Source organism: Carassius gibelio, chromosome B13 (assembly GCF_023724105.1).
Source record: "Carassius gibelio isolate Cgi1373 ecotype wild population from Czech Republic chromosome B13, carGib1.2-hapl.c, whole genome shotgun sequence".
NCBI lineage: Eukaryota > Metazoa > Chordata > Actinopteri > Cypriniformes > Cyprinidae > Carassius > Carassius gibelio.
The window spans coordinates 313713-330560 of NC_068408.1; the positions used below are offsets into that span (position 1 = coordinate 313713).

The 16848-nt window shown below is 43.5% G+C and overlaps 2 protein-coding genes across 3 annotated transcripts; one reads left to right on the forward strand and one right to left on the reverse strand.

Annotated features, from left to right (window-relative positions):
• Positions 1 to 507: 507 nt before the first annotated feature.
• LOC127970288 (GPI mannosyltransferase 1) lies at positions 508 to 5653 on the reverse strand. Its single transcript, XM_052572765.1, has 5 exons — positions 4944 to 5653; positions 3802 to 4319; positions 3281 to 3539; positions 1554 to 1655; positions 508 to 1473 (listed from the first exon to the last, which is right to left on the reverse strand). Exons 1-5 carry the CDS (start codon positions 5238 to 5240, stop codon positions 1309 to 1311), a joined length of 1341 nt encoding a protein of 446 aa, XP_052428725.1. The 5' UTR covers positions 5241 to 5653; the 3' UTR covers positions 508 to 1308.
• Positions 5654 to 5759: 106 nt separating this feature from the next.
• LOC127970289 (sorting nexin-16-like) lies at positions 5760 to 15450 on the forward strand. 2 transcript variants are annotated; one of them, XM_052572766.1, is made up of 8 exons: positions 5760 to 5825; positions 6708 to 6941; positions 11668 to 11754; positions 12434 to 12582; positions 12667 to 12736; positions 13052 to 13188; positions 13281 to 13397; positions 13781 to 15450. In XM_052572766.1, the coding sequence occupies exons 1-8, from the start codon at positions 5775 to 5777 to the stop codon at positions 13878 to 13880; spliced, it is 945 nt and encodes a 314-aa protein (XP_052428726.1). In that variant the 5' UTR covers positions 5760 to 5774; the 3' UTR covers positions 13881 to 15450. The 2 variants fall into 2 exon arrangements, with proteins under 2 accessions (XP_052428726.1, XP_052428727.1); XM_052572767.1 differs by lacking the exons at positions 13052 to 13188; positions 13281 to 13397.
• The last annotated feature ends 1398 nt before the right edge of the window (positions 15451 to 16848 follow it).

A 16848-nucleotide genomic window follows, 5' to 3' on the forward strand; every position in this document is an offset into this window, starting at 1 on the left:
ACTAACATGCTGAAGCAGACCAGTAATAAAACAGTAATAAATTGTCAAACATTTAGGCTCTTAAACATTGTGATGTTAAATTCTCTTTGGAATTTATAAAAATGCCAAACATTTCATGTGTTTAATAGAGCATGCTCTGAAGTTTAGTGCTCGTAATTATGACTTCATATAAAACTACTGTTCAAATGTATTAATAATAATAATGCTGCACTTGCACTACTAGGGCTAGTAAACTGGAAGAAAACGCATAGCTTCCTGTTAGATGAGCAGTTTCTGGAAGGTTCATTTGTATCAATAATTTGTATTTATTTTTTAATGGCCTTTTGCACTTTTTCCAGAAGGATTTTAACATGACGTTTTGCCTCTGGCATTCAATATGGGCAATAAATATTAACAGAAGATGCAGTAATGTTTTACACAAGTTTGTAGCTGCAAAGCAGTCTTCCTGTTATATTTATTACATTTATAAAAATAAAAATCTTTTATTACAAAAAGTCCATGCATATGTACTATTGCAGTATTTTAATATGAATAATGGATAATTAATCATTTCCCCTTGTGATTCACATTCTTCTTTTGATGACTTTAATAAGGCAGTATTGTGTGCGAGTGAATGTGTCAGACATAAACAGATCTGCAGACTGCTTCTGTTCAATCAATAATGGCAGCCAGTATTTTGAGGAAAAAATGTTAACCAGAACATTATGTGACAACAGAAGTATTTTAAAGCTTAAACCAGGGTTGTGCTGGACTGAAGCGCACACAGAGAGGACGCTGGTCCCAGCAGGTGAGATGATCTAACCGTGTTTAACCCTTCACTGCACTCCGCTGCTCTTCTCCAGCACCAGCTCAATTATTAACTTCAGCAGTGAATCATCAGAGGCCCCGCCCACCACCACGCAACACTCACTCCTATTGGTGCTGACATCGTCGGGTGGGCAGAGCAAGATCAGACGTGCAGATATCATTCATAAAACATGTTTGTTCACACTCATGATAATAACTGCATGGACACAAACACTCATTATCACGATCACAAAGCATTTACACGTCTGAAACACAAGTCCAGTAAAAGTTCATCTGTGAGAGCAACAGACTTGGTCTCAAATGTAGTTTGTGTTTAAAGTGTTTAAAGTCCAGCACTTAAAGTCTGCATCTGCTTGTTCAACATCAGATCTGTAGAACTGCTGCTGGATGACATCTAGTGGTCAGCTCGTCCATCTCCAGGATCTGCTGAATATATCCAGAACACAAGCAGAAACACTCTTCTCCATATCTTTACATGTGATCGTTGAGGAGTGATGATGTTCAGTCGGTCTTCTTCAGCTGGGCGTCCGCGGGTCTGTAATGGGAGATTATTTGTCCCAGTATGAGAGAGTTTATGAGGAGGAACAGCAGGCCGGCGATCCAGATGAGAGCAAAAGTGTTCCAGCCCTCGAACTCCAGATAATACGCCGGCGACAGCCACAGCGCCTGCGAACACATCCACAAACATGACAGAAAAACTCAGTCCTGCTGCCAAAACCAAAGACAAACACAGATATTGATCTCACCTGTCCCACAAACCACAGCAGCAGCAGCCCGAGACCTCGTCTCCAGCCCAGCGTCAGTCGAGACACAACCAGCGGCAGCAGACACAGATACCACAGAAAATACTGCGGAGAGAGAAGCACACGCTCAGCAGAGCATCACAAACCATCAGGCAGAGATGTATAGTAACGAAGTAGAACTACTTCACTACTGTACTTAAGTACTAAAAGGCGGTATCTGTACTTTAGTAGAGTATTATTTTTTTCCCCTACTTCCACTTTTACTTCAGTACATATTTTCGATGAGTTTAATACTTTTACTCCGATATTTTTTTAATGTGCTGCATCGTTACTCGTTACAATTATAAAAATGTTACGAATCATTCCATTACAAACCCACATTACCACTGCCAGAACTGTAGATGGCAGGTTTGATGAAGCTTGGATGAAGCTGGCACATCATTGAGCGAATCAAGCGCGTGCTGACTGAACTGCTGTGAAGAGAGAGATGAACACTGAGCCGAGCCAGATAATGACTCGTTCACGAGTCAAGAACCGGTTGCATCGGTTTCCGGATCAGCAGTAGTTATTCAGCAGACAGTTCGATTCAATAAACCGATTGAAGAAAACCGTTCACCGGTTCTTTTGCGCTCGACGTAATGACGTCATTGGCGATGATTGCAGACGCTCTGTGTGTCGGTTTGCTTCACGCTGAATCACACATGCGCAGTATCATCAGCTCCTCGGTTCTCGAATCGGACACGAATTCGTAAATGGTTCTTGACTCGTAAACGAGTCAGTCTGTTGTTCGTTATCTGGCTCGGCTCGGTGTTCATCTTCAGTTCTCTCTTCACAGCAGTTCAGTCAGTGTACTGTTTGAGTGAATTACTCCGGGATATTGGTTTGTTTTAACTCATAGGGCGTGTCAGCCACATTGAACAAGTTAACAGTTTAAGTCATTTGTGGATTAATGCGTATTGGAGACGCGAACCGTTTAAAACGATTCAGTTCGATTTGGTGAACTGTTTCAAAAAGATCCGGTTACATCGAATGATTCTTTTGCGAACCGGATATCACAAACTGCTTTGTTTTGAACTCTTACAACAGACACGGAAGAGAAGACAATGCTGAATAAAGTCATAGTTTTTGCTATTTCTTATATTTAACTGACACTCTGATGTCACATGGACTACTTTGATGATGTGTTTCTTACCTTTCTGGACATGGACAGTAGACCATACACATAGCTTCAATGGAGGGACTGAGAGCTCTCAGACTAAATCTAAAATATCTTAAACTGTGTTCCAAAAATAAACGGAGGTCTTGCATGTTTGAAACAACATGAGGGTAAGTTATTAATGACATAATTTTGCAAATTGGGCGAAATCTGTTTTTTTTCTTTAAAAAAGTTACAGCCAAAGGAATTGTGATTGTCCTTTAGGTTAATCATTTGAAATAGTACAAACAATATGTTCAAACTTTTGACTACTTTCTTTAATAACTACATAACACAATACTTGTACTTTTACTTTCAGTACTTGAGTAGTAAATTTTAAAATAGACTACTTGCAATACTTAAGTACAAAAAATGTTGAATACTTTAGTACTTCTATTTAAGTGTGGTCCTTAAAGAGCACTTCAACTTCTACTCAAGTCACTTTTTTGATAGAGCACTTGTACTTTTACTCAAGTATGGGTCTCTAGTACTTTATACATCTCTGCCATCAGGAACAGCTGTGAGCGCCACACACCTGGGAAGTGCAGACTTTGTTGAAGCTGACGAAGACGGCGGTGTGGATGAAGCAGCAGAAGGGCAGGTCAGAGCGGAAGGCCAGCGAGGACAGCAGCAGCAGCAGAAGCTGTGGCAGGAAGCAGACGAGCGACAGGACGCCGCTCCAGCGATGCTCCGCCGTCACATACAGCATGTAGAAGTATGGAGAGAAGTTGTGACGGATGTCTCTGCGCGTCAGGTGGAACAGATACGACTCCTGGAGGAACTCCCAGCCGTACCTTCAACACGAGACAAACACAGGTGCCTTCATCAGCTCGTTACAGATCATTATTGTGATTACTGTTCTCCACACACTACACTAACACTGCAGTGATGCAGACTGTGAGGAGGACTGGGAACCATGCAGAGACACTGCAGACTGGCATCATGGGATACTTTTTAAAACCAGTGAAGGAGGAACTTGATGAGACTTAACTATCAAGACAGCGCAGAATCAAGAAGAATAAATACTGCAAAACTACTGGTGTGTGAGTGACCTACAATGCGTAGAAGATGAGGTTCAGAGCCAAGAACACTGATCCAGAAACAGCCGCAAACTGCAGCAGATCCCTGTTGAAGCAGCGGAGCAGGTTCTGGATCAGTCCTCGGCCGCGGGAAGGTGCTCCGGTCAGGGAGAGAGCGATGGGCAGCGTGTAAGTGACCGGGTAGATCTTCATGTGGACGGATAGACCGAACAGAAGCGCTGCAGACGTCCGTCTCCTGGACTCCAGACACAGCAGTGAGGACAGAACCAGCACAGCTAGCAGAGACTCTGCGTTCCCACGGGTGGACACACCGATGGTCAGAGGGTTAAACAGCCACAGACCGCAGTAAACCCTCGCCGAGCTCCGGGACGAGCCACGCAGAACCAGCAGCCGGAAGAGCAGCAGAGCGGACAGAAGATCACAGCCCACGAACAGCAGCTTCCCGCAGTGAGCGCTCAGGAGCACGTTCGGCGTCAGCAGCAGCGCCAGCAGAGGAGTGTAGCGGTACGTGGATCTCTCATACGGACTCTGACCCTGCGGACACAGCACATCATCACCAGCTGACCTCAGGGTCATGACCCCAGCACACCATCACCAGCTGACCTCAGGGTCATGACCCCACCACACCATCACCAGCTGACCTCAGGGTCATGACCCCAGCACACCATCACCAGCTGACCTCAGGGTCATGTCCACACTCTACAAACAGTCACAGTCTTCTTTTACTGGCCTGTTATTGGATAGGACTCCCATTTATTTTCTTTTTTATTGTTAACAAGAAAGAGAAAATTAACACACATCAATTCAGCATGTATATTACAGAGCTGGCGCTGCTGCTGACGCCGAACGTGCTATATATATTACAACATCAACATTATAAGAAACAAAAATGTAATTGTTAGATAAAAAGCCATAGTCAAGACATAAATTATGACTTATCTCATTGTGACTGTGATCATTTTTACTTGACCCTTTTTCTCATAAGTGTAACTTTTAATGTCGTAATTAAGTATTTTTGCTTAAAATTTTGTTAATTTTATGCCATCATTATAGTCATAATTTAGTTAACCTCATAATAATGATTTGTCAAAGCATGAATCTCCTATGTAGCAAAAGTGAGTTCCACACACAGTGCAGAACAGACCCAAGCATTCACACCTGTGTGATGAACCTGGAGGCGTCCGTGAACACGTGATAATCCACATCCGTGTACTTGAGCTGCAGATTCTGATCCTGATACACACCGATGCACAGCAGCACACAGCGGATCAGAACCGCGGCGCTGAGCAGCACACAGAGCCGAGCATCCATCTCTCTCTCTCTCACACGCACACACACACGAGACGCTCCAGACAGGCGACAGAGCGAATCAAGCTTCCTGGAAACCCACACTTCCGCGTCCCGATTCCACGTGACTGCAGACCACAAGAATCTGACCAATCGGAGAAGCCCCATGAAACACTGCCTCTTTAGTGCTGCGATACGGATAGATATATTCGTGTTTTTATACAGTCTATGATATATTCATGTGTACAGTCTGTTCAGGGATTTTACTGTTCGATTAAACCGTAACAAACCTTGAAAACAAAACATATCGCATCAGTCCAGTTCGACCGAAGCGGTTTTTGAACCGATTTAAATAGTTTATCGAAACGAATCGGCTCACGAGAATAACACAATCGCAAACTGCACATCTGTCAAACTCGCTTCGTTAAAATAACGTTATCTATTTTTTTTTGTTTTGTTGTTGTTGTTTGTTTCAAGCGTACATTACGCGTCATCTCCGCCGTGGCGTGATGACGATCTTCCGGCCGAGCATCAGACGGTGAATGGAGGAATAACAGCGGCCAAAATATACAGTAAAGATGAACATATTCACTTATTACTATCATTGAACATTTGAAATGTGGCTGAATTACTCAAGATAATCAAATATGGTGTAAATGTGCTGTTGTTTGGTTATCGCGTGTTGTTAGTTTGGCTTTAATCATGAATCACTGTGACGTCACCTCCCGCCGCGCTGGTGTTCCTCCTCAGATTGTGTGTGTGTGTGTGTGTGAGAGAGAGAGGGAGAGAGAGTGTGTGTGTGTGTGAGAGAGACGGAGAGAGAGAGAGAGAGTGTGTGTGTGTGTGTGTGAGAGAGAGAGTGATAGAGAGAGAAGAGAGAGTGTGTGTGTGTGTTTGAGAGAGAGAGAGACTGTGTGTGAGTGAGACAGAGAGAGAGAGAGAGACTGTGTGTGTGAGTGATACAGAGAGAGAGAGAGAGAGAGAGAGAGTGAGTGAGTGAGTGTGTTTGAGAGAAAGAGACTGTGTGTGTGTGTGTGTGTGTGTGTGTGAGAGAGAGAGACGGAGAGAGAGAGAGAGAGAGAGAGTGTGTGTGTGTGTGAGAGAGAGAGTGATAGAGAGAGAAGAGAGAGTGTGTGTGTGTGTGTGTGTTTGAGAGAGAGAGAGACTGTGTGTGAGTGAGACAGAGAGAGAGAGAGACTGTGTGTGTGAGTGATACAGAGAGAGAGAGAGAGAGAGAGAGAGAGAGTGAGTGAGTGTGTTTGAGAGAAAGAGACTGTGTGTGTGTGTGTGTGTGTGTGTGTGTGTGTGTGTGTGTGTGTGTGTGTGTGAGTGAGTGAGTGAGACAGAGAGAGAGAGAGAGAGAGAGTGTGTGTCAGTGATACAGAGAGAGAGAGAGAGAGAGAGAGGCTGTGTGTGTGTGTGTGAGTGAGACAGAGAGAGAGAGAGAGAGAGAGAGTGTGTGTCAGTGATACAGAGAGAGAGAGAGAGGCTGGGTGTGTGTGTGAGTGAGACAGAGAGAGAGAGAGAGAGAGAGAGAGTGTGTGTGTGTGTGTGTGTGTGTGTGTGTGTGTTTATATTCCTAACATCGCTCCATCAGTCCTCACTAACTCCTCAGGGCTCCGTGTGTCTCCGCAGGCCGTGTGTGGAGGGATGGCCACACCGTTTGTTCCGGTACCGGTGCCCATCGAGCGCGCCCCGCGGCCGGACAGTAAAAGTCCCGTCACCCGCGCCAGGCTCAACGGAACCGAGCGCTCTGTGGAATATTCCAGCTGCCCGCTTCCAGAGACCCCGGGACAGAGCTGGGAGGAGCGGCCCATCACACCCACTGTGCTGGGGTATGAGGTGATGGAGGAGAGGGCCAAGTTCACAGTGAGTCCCTCACATCTTACACTAATCACAGATACAGAGTTAGTCTGGTTCAGATCTCACACTAATCACAGATAGAGAGTTAGTCTGGTTCAGATCTCACACTGATCACAGATACAGAGTTAGTCTGGTTCAGATCTCACACTGATCACAGATACAGAGTTAGTCTGGTTCAGATCTCACACTAATCACAGATACAGAGTTAGTCTGGTTCAGATCTCACACTAATCACAGATACAGAGTTAGTCTGGTTCAGATCTCACACTAATCACAGATACAGAGTTAGTCTGGTTCAGATCTCACACTGATCACAGATACAGAGTTAGTCTGGTTCATATCTCACACTGATCACAGATACAGAGTTAGTCTGGTTCATATCTCACACTGATCACAGATACAGAGTTAGTCTGGTTCAGATCTCACACTGATCACAGATACAGAGTTAGTCTGGTTCAGATCTCACACTGATCACAGATACAGAGTTAGTCTGGTTCAGATCTCACACTGATCACATATACAGAGTTAGTCTGGTTCAGATCTAACAATGATCACAGATACAGAGTTAGTCTGGTTCAGATCTCACACTAATCACAGATACAGAGTTAGTCTGGTTCAGATCTCAAACTGGTTCAGATCTCACACTGATCACAGATACAGAGTTAGTCTGGTTCAGATCTCACACTGATCACAGATACAGAGTTAGTCTGGTTCAGATCTCACACTAATCACAGATACAGAGTTAGTCTGGTTCAGATCTCACACTAATCACATATACAGAGTTAGTCTGGTTCAGATCTAACACTGATCACATATACAGAGTTAGTCTGGTTCAGATCTCAAACTTGTTCAGATCTCACACTGATCACAGATACAGAGTTAGTCTGGTTCAGATCTAACACTGATCACAGATACAGAGTTAGTCTGGTTCAGATCTCACACTGATCACAGATACAGAGTTAGTCTGGTTCAGATCTCACACTGATCACAGATACAGAGTTAGTCTGGTTCATATCTTACACTGATCACAGATACAGAGTTAGTCTGGTTCAGATCTCACACTGATCACAGATACAGAGTTAGTCTGGTTCAGATCTCACACTGATCACAGATACAGAGTTAGTCTGGTTCAGATCTCACAATAATCACAGATACAGAGTTAGTCTGGTTCAGATCTCACACTAATCACAGATACAGATTTAGTCTTGTTCAGATCTCACACTGATCACAGATACAGATTTAGTCTGGTACAGATCTCAAACTGGTTCAGATCTCACACTGACCACAGATACAGAGTTAGTCTGGTTCAGATCTCACACTAATCACAGATACAGAGTTAGTCTGGTTCAGATCTCACACTAATCACAGATACAGAGTTAGTCTGGTTCAGATCTCACACTAATCACAGATACAGAGTTAGTCTGGTTCAGATCTCACACTAATCACAGATACAGAGTTAGTCTGATTCAGATCTTACACTAATCACAGATACAGAGTTAGTCTGGTTCAGATCTCAAACTGGTTCAGATCTCACACTGATCACAGATACAGAGTTAGTCTGGTTCAGATCTCACACTGATCACAGATACAGAGTTAGTCTGGTTCAGATCTCACACTGATCACAGATACAGAGTTAGTCTGGTTCAGATCTCACACTAATCACAGATACAGAGTTAGTCTGGTTCAGATCTCACACTAATCACAGATACAGAGTTAGTCTGGTTCAGATCTCACACTAATCACAGATACAGAGTTAGTCTGGTTCAGATCTCACACTAATCACAGATACAGAGTTAGTCTGATTCAGATCTTACACTAATCACAGATACAGAGTTAGTCTGGTTCAGATCTCAAACTGGTTCAGATCTCACACTGATCACAGATACAGAGTTAGTCTGGTTCAGATCTCACACTGATCACAGATACAGAGTTAGTCTGGTTCAGATCTCACACTGATCACAGATACAGAGTTAGTCTGGTTCAGATCTCACACTGATCACAGATACAGATTTAGTCTGGTTCAGATCTCAAACTGGTTCAGATCTCACACTGATCACAGATACAGAGTTAGTCTGGTTCATATCTCACACTGATCACAGATACAGAGTTAGTCTGGTTCAGATCTCACACTGATCACAGATACAGAGTTAGTCTGGTTCAGATCTCACACTGATCACAGATACAGAGTTAGTCTGGTTCAGATCTCACACTGATCACAGATACAGAGTTAGTCTGGTTCAGATCTCACACTGATCACATATACAGAGTTAGTCTGGTTCAGATCTCACACTGATCACAGATACAGAGTTAGTCTGGTTCAGATCTCACACTGATCACAGATACAGAGTTAGTCTGGTTCAGATCTCACACTGATCACAGATACAGAGTTAGTCTGGTTCAGATCTCACACTGATCACATATACAGAGTTAGTCTGGTTCAGATCTCACACTAATCACAGATACAGAGTTAGTCTGGTTCAGATCTCACACTAATCACAGATACAGATTTAGTCTGGTTCAGATCTCAAACTGGTTCAAATCTCACACTGATCACAGATACAGAGTTAGTCTGGTTCAGATCTCACACTAATCACAGATACAGAGTTAGTCTGGTTCAGATCTCACACTAATCACAGATACAGAGTTAGTCTGGTTCAGATCTCACACTAATCACAGATACAGAGTTAGTCTGGTTCAGATCTCACACTAATCACAGATACAGAGTTAGTCTGGTTCAGATCTCACACTAATCACAGATACAGAATTAGTCTGGTTCAGATCTCACACTAATCACAGATACAGAGTTAGTCTGGTTCAGATCTCACACTAATCACAGATACAGAGTTAGTCTGGTTCAGATCTCACACTAATCACAGATACAGAGTTAGTCTGGTTCAGATCTCAAACTGGTTCAGATCTCACACTGATCACAGATACAGAGTTAGTCTGGTTCAGATCCCACACTGATCACAGATACAGAGTTAGTCTGGTTCAGATCTCACACTGGTCAGAGATACAGAGTTAGTCTGGTTCAGATCTCACACTAATCACAGATACAGAGTTAGTCTGGTTCAGATCTCACACTGATCACAGATACATAGTTAGTCTGGTTCAGATCTAACACTGATCACAGGTATAGAGTTAGTCTGGTTCAGATCTTACACTGATCACAGATACAGAGTTAGTCTGGTTCAGATCTCAAACTTGTTCAGATCTCACACTGATCACAGATACAGAGTTAGTCTGGTTCAGATCTCACACTGATCACAGATACAGAGTTAGTCTGGTTCAGATCTCACACTAATCACAGATACAGAGTTAGTCTGGTTCAGATCTGACACGAATCACAGATACAGAGTTAGTCTGGTTAGTCTGGTTCAGATCTCACACTAATCACAGATACAGAGTTAGTCTGGTTCAGATCTCACACTGATCACAGATACAGAGTTAGTCTGGTTCAGATCTCACACTGATCACAGATACAGAGTTAGTCTGGTTCAGATCTCACACTGATCACAGATACAGAGTTAGTCTGGTTCAGATCTCACACTGATCACAGATACAGAGTTAGTCTGGTTCAGATCTGACACGAATCGCAGATACAGAGTTAGTCTGGTTAGTCTGGTTCAGATCTCACACTAATCACAGATACAGAGTTAGTCTGGTTCAGATCTCACACTGATCACAGATACAGAGTTAGTCTGGTTCAGATCTCACACTGATCACAGATACAGAGTTAGTCTGGTTCAGATCTCACACTGATCACAGATACAGAGTTAGTCTGGTTCAGATCTCACACTTATCACAGATACAGAGTTAGTCTGGTTCAGATCTCACACTGATCGCAGATACAGAGTTAGTCTGGTTCAGATCTGACACGAATCGCAGATACAGAGTTAGTCTGGTTCAGATCTGACACGAATCGCAGATACAGAGTTAGTCTGGTTCAGATCTCACACTGATCACAGATACAGAGTTAGTCTGGTTCAGATCTCACACTGATCACAGATACAGAGTTAGTCTGGTTCAGATCTCACACTAATCACAGATACAGAGTTAGTCTGGTTCAGATCTCAAACTGGTTCAGATCTCACACTGATCACAGATACAGAGTTAGTCTGGTTCAGATCTCACACTGATCACAGATACAGAGTTAGTCTGGTTCAGTGTCAGGGTTAGAGTCAGTAAGAACTGCAGCAGGTCTCTCTTCGAGCTCATTGGTTTGTGAGTCACGTGTGTCTGACCAATCACAAGCTGCAGCCCCGCCCACATGTCCTCTAGTGATGGGAGAAACCAGAAAATGCATGTTTTTCAAACTGCAAATGTAGTTTAAGATGACATGTATGTATAAGATGTGTTCGTTTATTCATTAGGTTGGCTTGTTCTGGGTGTTTTATGGCTAATCAGGGATGGATAAGAGACAATGAACTACTGTTCTTCCTTTTTATTATACAAATATTAAAATGATGAAAACTGATCTAAAAGCAGGTAAAACACCATACAGACCCTGGTTTATGGGTCCACTGAGATCATCAACGGTGACATTCTGAGAAGTTTTTTAACTGATTTACTGAAATCAGATGATGTAGGCAGTGCTCCGAACCACGGACTGGAAACAAAAGAATAGAGTTGCTGTTGTAGCTGTGACCGGGACTAAAGATCATGAGTTTAATCGGTCTGGTGATTCTGCTCAGTGTCTGGTGTGTAGAGACTAAACGTCCATCTGCTGCAGGTCTATAAGGTTCTGGTGAAGAAGACTGTGGACGAGAGCTGGGTCGTGTTCAGACGCTACACTGACTTCTCAAGACTCAACGATAAGGTCAGGAGAGTGTGTGTATGTGTGAGAGAGATTGTGTGTGTGTGTGTGTGTGTGTGTGTGTCAGTGTGTGTATATTAGTGTGTGTGTGTGTGAGAGAGATGGTGTGTATGTTAGAGTGTGTGTGTCAGTGTAAGTGTTAGTGTGTGTGTGTGTTAGAGTGTGTGTGTTTGTGTGTTAGAGTTTGTGTGTGTGTGTCAGTGTGTGTGTCAGTATCAGTGTCTGTGTGTGTTATAGTGTGTGTGTGTGTCAGTGTGTGTGTCAGTATCAGTGTCAGTGTGTGTATGTTAGAGTGTGTTAGAGTGTGTGTGTGTGAGAGAGATGGTGTGTATGTTAGAGTGTGTGTCAGTGTGTGTGTTAGAGTGTGTGTGTGTGTGTGTCAGTATCAGTGTCAATGTGAGTGTGTCTGTGTGTGTGTGTGCATGTGTGTCTGTGTGTGTGAGAGAGATGGTGTATATGTTAGAGTGTGTGTGTCAGTGTGTGTGTTAGAGTGTGTGTGTGTGTGTGTCAGTGTGTGTATGTTAGAGTGTGTTTGTGTGTGTGTTAGAGTGTGTGTGTGAGAGAGATGGTGTGTGTGTGTTAGAGTGTGTGTGCGTGTGTGTGTGCATGTGTGTCTGTGTGTGTGTGTGTGTGTGTATGTTAGAGTGTGTGTGTGCTCCACTGACGCGGTGTCTCTCTGCAGCTGAAGGACATGTTTCCGGGGTTCAGACTGTCTCTTCCTCCGAAGCGCTGGTTCAAAGACAACTATGAGACGGAGTTCTTGGAGGACAGACAGCTGGGTCTGCAGACCTTCCTCCAGAACCTCGTGGCCCATAAAGACATCTCCAACTGGTGAGTGTGGATTCACTGCTCGGTCCAGCATTCGTAATGCTTCATTAGACGGACGGATGTGTGTGACAGATGTGTGCTTCTCAGTGCGGCGGTGCGAGAGTTCCTGTGTCTGGACGATCCTCCTGGACCCTTTGACAGTCTGGAGGAGAGTCGGGTGAGTAAAGGGAGGTGTACATCACAGAAGACACTGTTAGCCATGTTTGATGTAAATGTTGTTAAAATATAAGGTTTCATGACCCTTTAACTCATCTTACTGATTACCCACAATCCTTTAATGTGAGGTCACATGACTCTAACCCTGGCCAATGACTGTAATTAAGGTGGCATTAAGGGTAGATGTAGAAAATTAAAATGTTAAGACAGAGTTAATAAAAGTGCAAATGAGGATTTTAAAAGCAGCACAGGACTCGAGAGTTCAGTTCAGTTCAGTGTGTGTGTGTGTGTGTGTGTGTGTGTGTGTGTCCATCAGGCGTTCTGTGAGACTCTAGAGGAGTGTAACTACAGGCTTCAGAAGGAACTTCTTGATAAACAGCGAGAGATAAACTGCTTAAAGAAAACACTGGAAGAGAAAGAGCGGCACATTCAGACGCTGGAAGGACGAATCAAGTAAATCCAGAAAATTTGACAGACTCACAGCATCAGTGCAGTGTTACAGCAGTCAGACTGAGTGTGTGTGTGTGTGTGTGTGTGTGTGTCAGCGGGGACGTTCTCACTCCAGACAGTCCGTGTTGTGTGTCCGGAGCGGGCAGCGACTGCAGTCTGGACGTAGAGTCTTCTGCTGTGGAGGCCGATCAGGAGCTGCCCGATGAAACACAGTGAGTGCTCTAGAGCCAGTCTGTGCAGAATTTGAGAGAACTTTGTATTTGTTTTATTTTAATGATAAAGTCAAAAAATATCAGCTTGCAATTTAATACATGCTATTGGTCTTACTATGAATGATTAATTCATATATTAGTTTAATAATGTCATAACATCCTCTGTCTGGTGATGAATGCAGGATTCTCCAATTATTTAGTGCTCTTAAACCCCGCCCCTCAAACTAAGCCACGCCCACAAACCAACAACTGATGCATAGAACCAATCCCTGCATCACATTTTTTTTTACATTTTTGATAAGTTGTCAGAATGCAGAAGAAAAGATGTGTTGCTGCCTTTGATGCAGATGCCCTGATGTGTGTGTGTGTGTGTGTGTGTGCAGGGCTGTGCTCCGCTCGTCTCAGGGCTCTGTGTGTTGGTGTGGTCCGTCCATCAGCGGTGCGTCTCCTCCTGTAGTTCAGGTCACTGCTCTGGACCACTGAGCGTCTCTCTGGGGTTATTCTGGTTCCCGTCTGCAGTCGTGATGGAGGAGGCACCATGTGAGGTTTAGCCCCGACACGAGCACGCCACACGCCTCACCCGACGACAGGAAGCAGAATCACTCGACAATCAGCAGCACACCGAGACTGAGAGCCGCTGCTGGAACACATCTCTCTGTTCTCAGGGTCACGTCTGTTTTCAGTTTAGTTTTTGAGGTGTAAATGAGTGAGACTGGTGTTGTTCACTGTCATCAGTTGATGGTCATCATAATCATGCAGTGCTCGTGTGTTAGTTTTTAGTTCAGTTTTCTGCTTCACTGAAAGCCATATTTACATCCCAGCCGAGGCCTGTGGCTCTGTATGCACTTTACGGTCCTGAGGGATTATGGGATATATGCTTCTACACTACTTGATGAAATCATGTCCAACACTTCATTAAAGCTTCGTTTGAAGCCGTGTGCCTTCTCACAGAGTTTCACCGATGACACGGGCCTTGTGTCTTTCCCCAGAGTTTTATGTATTTAAAGACTTGCATATTAACATGTGCTTTCTGTTTGTTCTGTTTGCTTCTGCGATGCTTCAGAATGTCTCTCCGTGTGTTTTGTGCTCGATGAATTGATCATGTTTCACTGGAGGAAGGATATACAGAAGCAGATGCTCTCTTCATCGACTGTGACTTAAACTCCACTGAACTTAATGTCTTCACGTTTACAGCAATATAATCTGTTTCTGTCACACTTCTGATCCGGTTCATGCTTCTTGGGTTGATGGCTCTGACAACAACAGTTATGCAAATATGTCCCTGATGTTCAGAGGATTGTGGGATGGACTGAGAAATATTGCCAATGTTCTGATCATTAGAAATGAATTTAATAAAGAAGCTTCTCTGTGTCAGGACACTTTCAGTGGAGTCTGTATCTCACATGTAATGGAAAAGATGTCATTTAATTACAAAAAAGATGCAACTCTAATATTTACAGTTACTGGAAAAAAATGTGTAATTAAATTACAGGTACTTATGAAATGATTAGATTACAAAAATACAAAGGGGGTTACATGTCAATATTTTCAGACACGTACAGATTTTGTTAATTTTTTTTTCTCCAAATTGCGTTGACTGCTTTAAAATATAAGACACCAATGTTTCAGGAGTTAGGAACGTGCTTATTTGATTTGGATTTGTGTTTATTCTTTATTATCTAAGATGAACTGTTTTCCCCCTGATGCATTGTTAGATGTGTTTCCCATCATAGCTGTTAAACTATATCTTCAAACCTGTTTTTAACCTAAGAAAGATCTCAAAGTAAGTCTGGTTTTCTTGTGGCTGTGCTTTAAAATTCAATAATTATAATTTTAATTCAAGTGAAGAAGGATTCTGACAGGAATCAGAGCACTTCTGTAAGATTAACCCGGTCTCAAAATGAGAACAGTCGAAGATATTTGTTAGAAATGTAGAAAAGTAATCAAATGTAATCGGTTACGTTAATAAAGTAATTAAAATAGTTACACTACTTATTACATTTTAAATAGGGTAACCTGTTATCTGTTGCCTATTAAAGAAACCTTCCCAACACTGGTGTGTATGTAGTTTATGAACAGTGTGTGAAGTTAATCTTGTACGTTACTGTCTCTCTGTTAAACATACACCTGACTCTGAGCTGTGAGAGGAATCAGAGCCCTGCGCTTCAGACTAACACTTCATTCAGTCTCACTATCAACACTGAAGAGAGAGTGTGTCTGTGTGTGTGTGAGAGAGAGAGAGAGAGTGAGAATGTGTGTTTGTGTGTGTAAGAGAGTGAGTGTGTGTGTGAGAGAGAGTATGTGAGTGTGTATGTGTGCGTGTGAGTGAGAGAGAGAGAGAGAGACAGACAGACAGACAGACAGACAGAGTGAGTGAGTGAGTTTGTGTGTACGCGCGCGCGTGCCAGTCGGAGGCGCGTGCTCAGTTCAGTCAGCTTGAGTCGCAGTCCCGCAGCAGCGCCTGGTGAGTTAAACTGTTTGTTTGATCAGTTAAAAGTAATGGACATATTAAGGCTTTTTAAAATTATTATTATTACTGTCGCTGCAGAATTTCACGGTTATTCTGCAGGTTAAAATGTGGAAATAGCGTGGCGGCTACAGGCCTTATACAGATTAAACCCGATTACTGACAGACACACACAAACACACACCCGAATGCGTGTTTAAGAGACGCACAGGTGTGTGTCAGGACAGTGAGACAGTCACAACAGTGTGTGTTTGTTAGCAGTGACAGTTTATGTGTGTGTGTGTGTGATCGCGCCGTTAGCCGTGACGCTAATATGTTAGCCTGTTAGCATTAGTTCGCGGAGAAACGGCGGAAAATTGGCGTTTAGTCACCGAATTGCACAACAGAATCAGATCCACTGGACATTGACTTTCAATTAACGAATATGAAACTCATTTACGATCATTTGTGCGTCTGTTGAGCCATTAAGGGGCGGCTGGCGACGGTAACAGGCCGCAGAGAGACCGACTAATAAACACAGACATCTCTGAACCAACCCTACCCTAACCTTAACTAACCCTAACCCTGACCCTATCCTAAGCTAACCAACCCTGACCTAACGGACAGCAGACAGCAGCGGAGAAGTATTGAGATTAATTAATGTCACATTAATATCAGACAGACTGATACTTCTAAAAAATTCAGCTAGCAAAAACTTCATTTATAAGAAACCTGCTCAGTGTCTATAAAACTATTGCTCACTGCAAACCAGCAAATTCACACAGCGTTTACTAAACATGAAGCTTGTCTTCCAGTGGACGTCCATGAGGCCAGAATCACAGAGACGAGTCAGTTCTGCTCTGACCGGACGCGTGCGTCTCTCCTGAGCCGGTGAACGCTCTGACCGGACGCGTGCGTCTCTCCTGAGCCGGTGAACGCTCTGACCGGACGCGTGCGTCTCTCCTGAGCCGGTGAACGCTCTGACCGGACGCGTGCGTCTCTCCT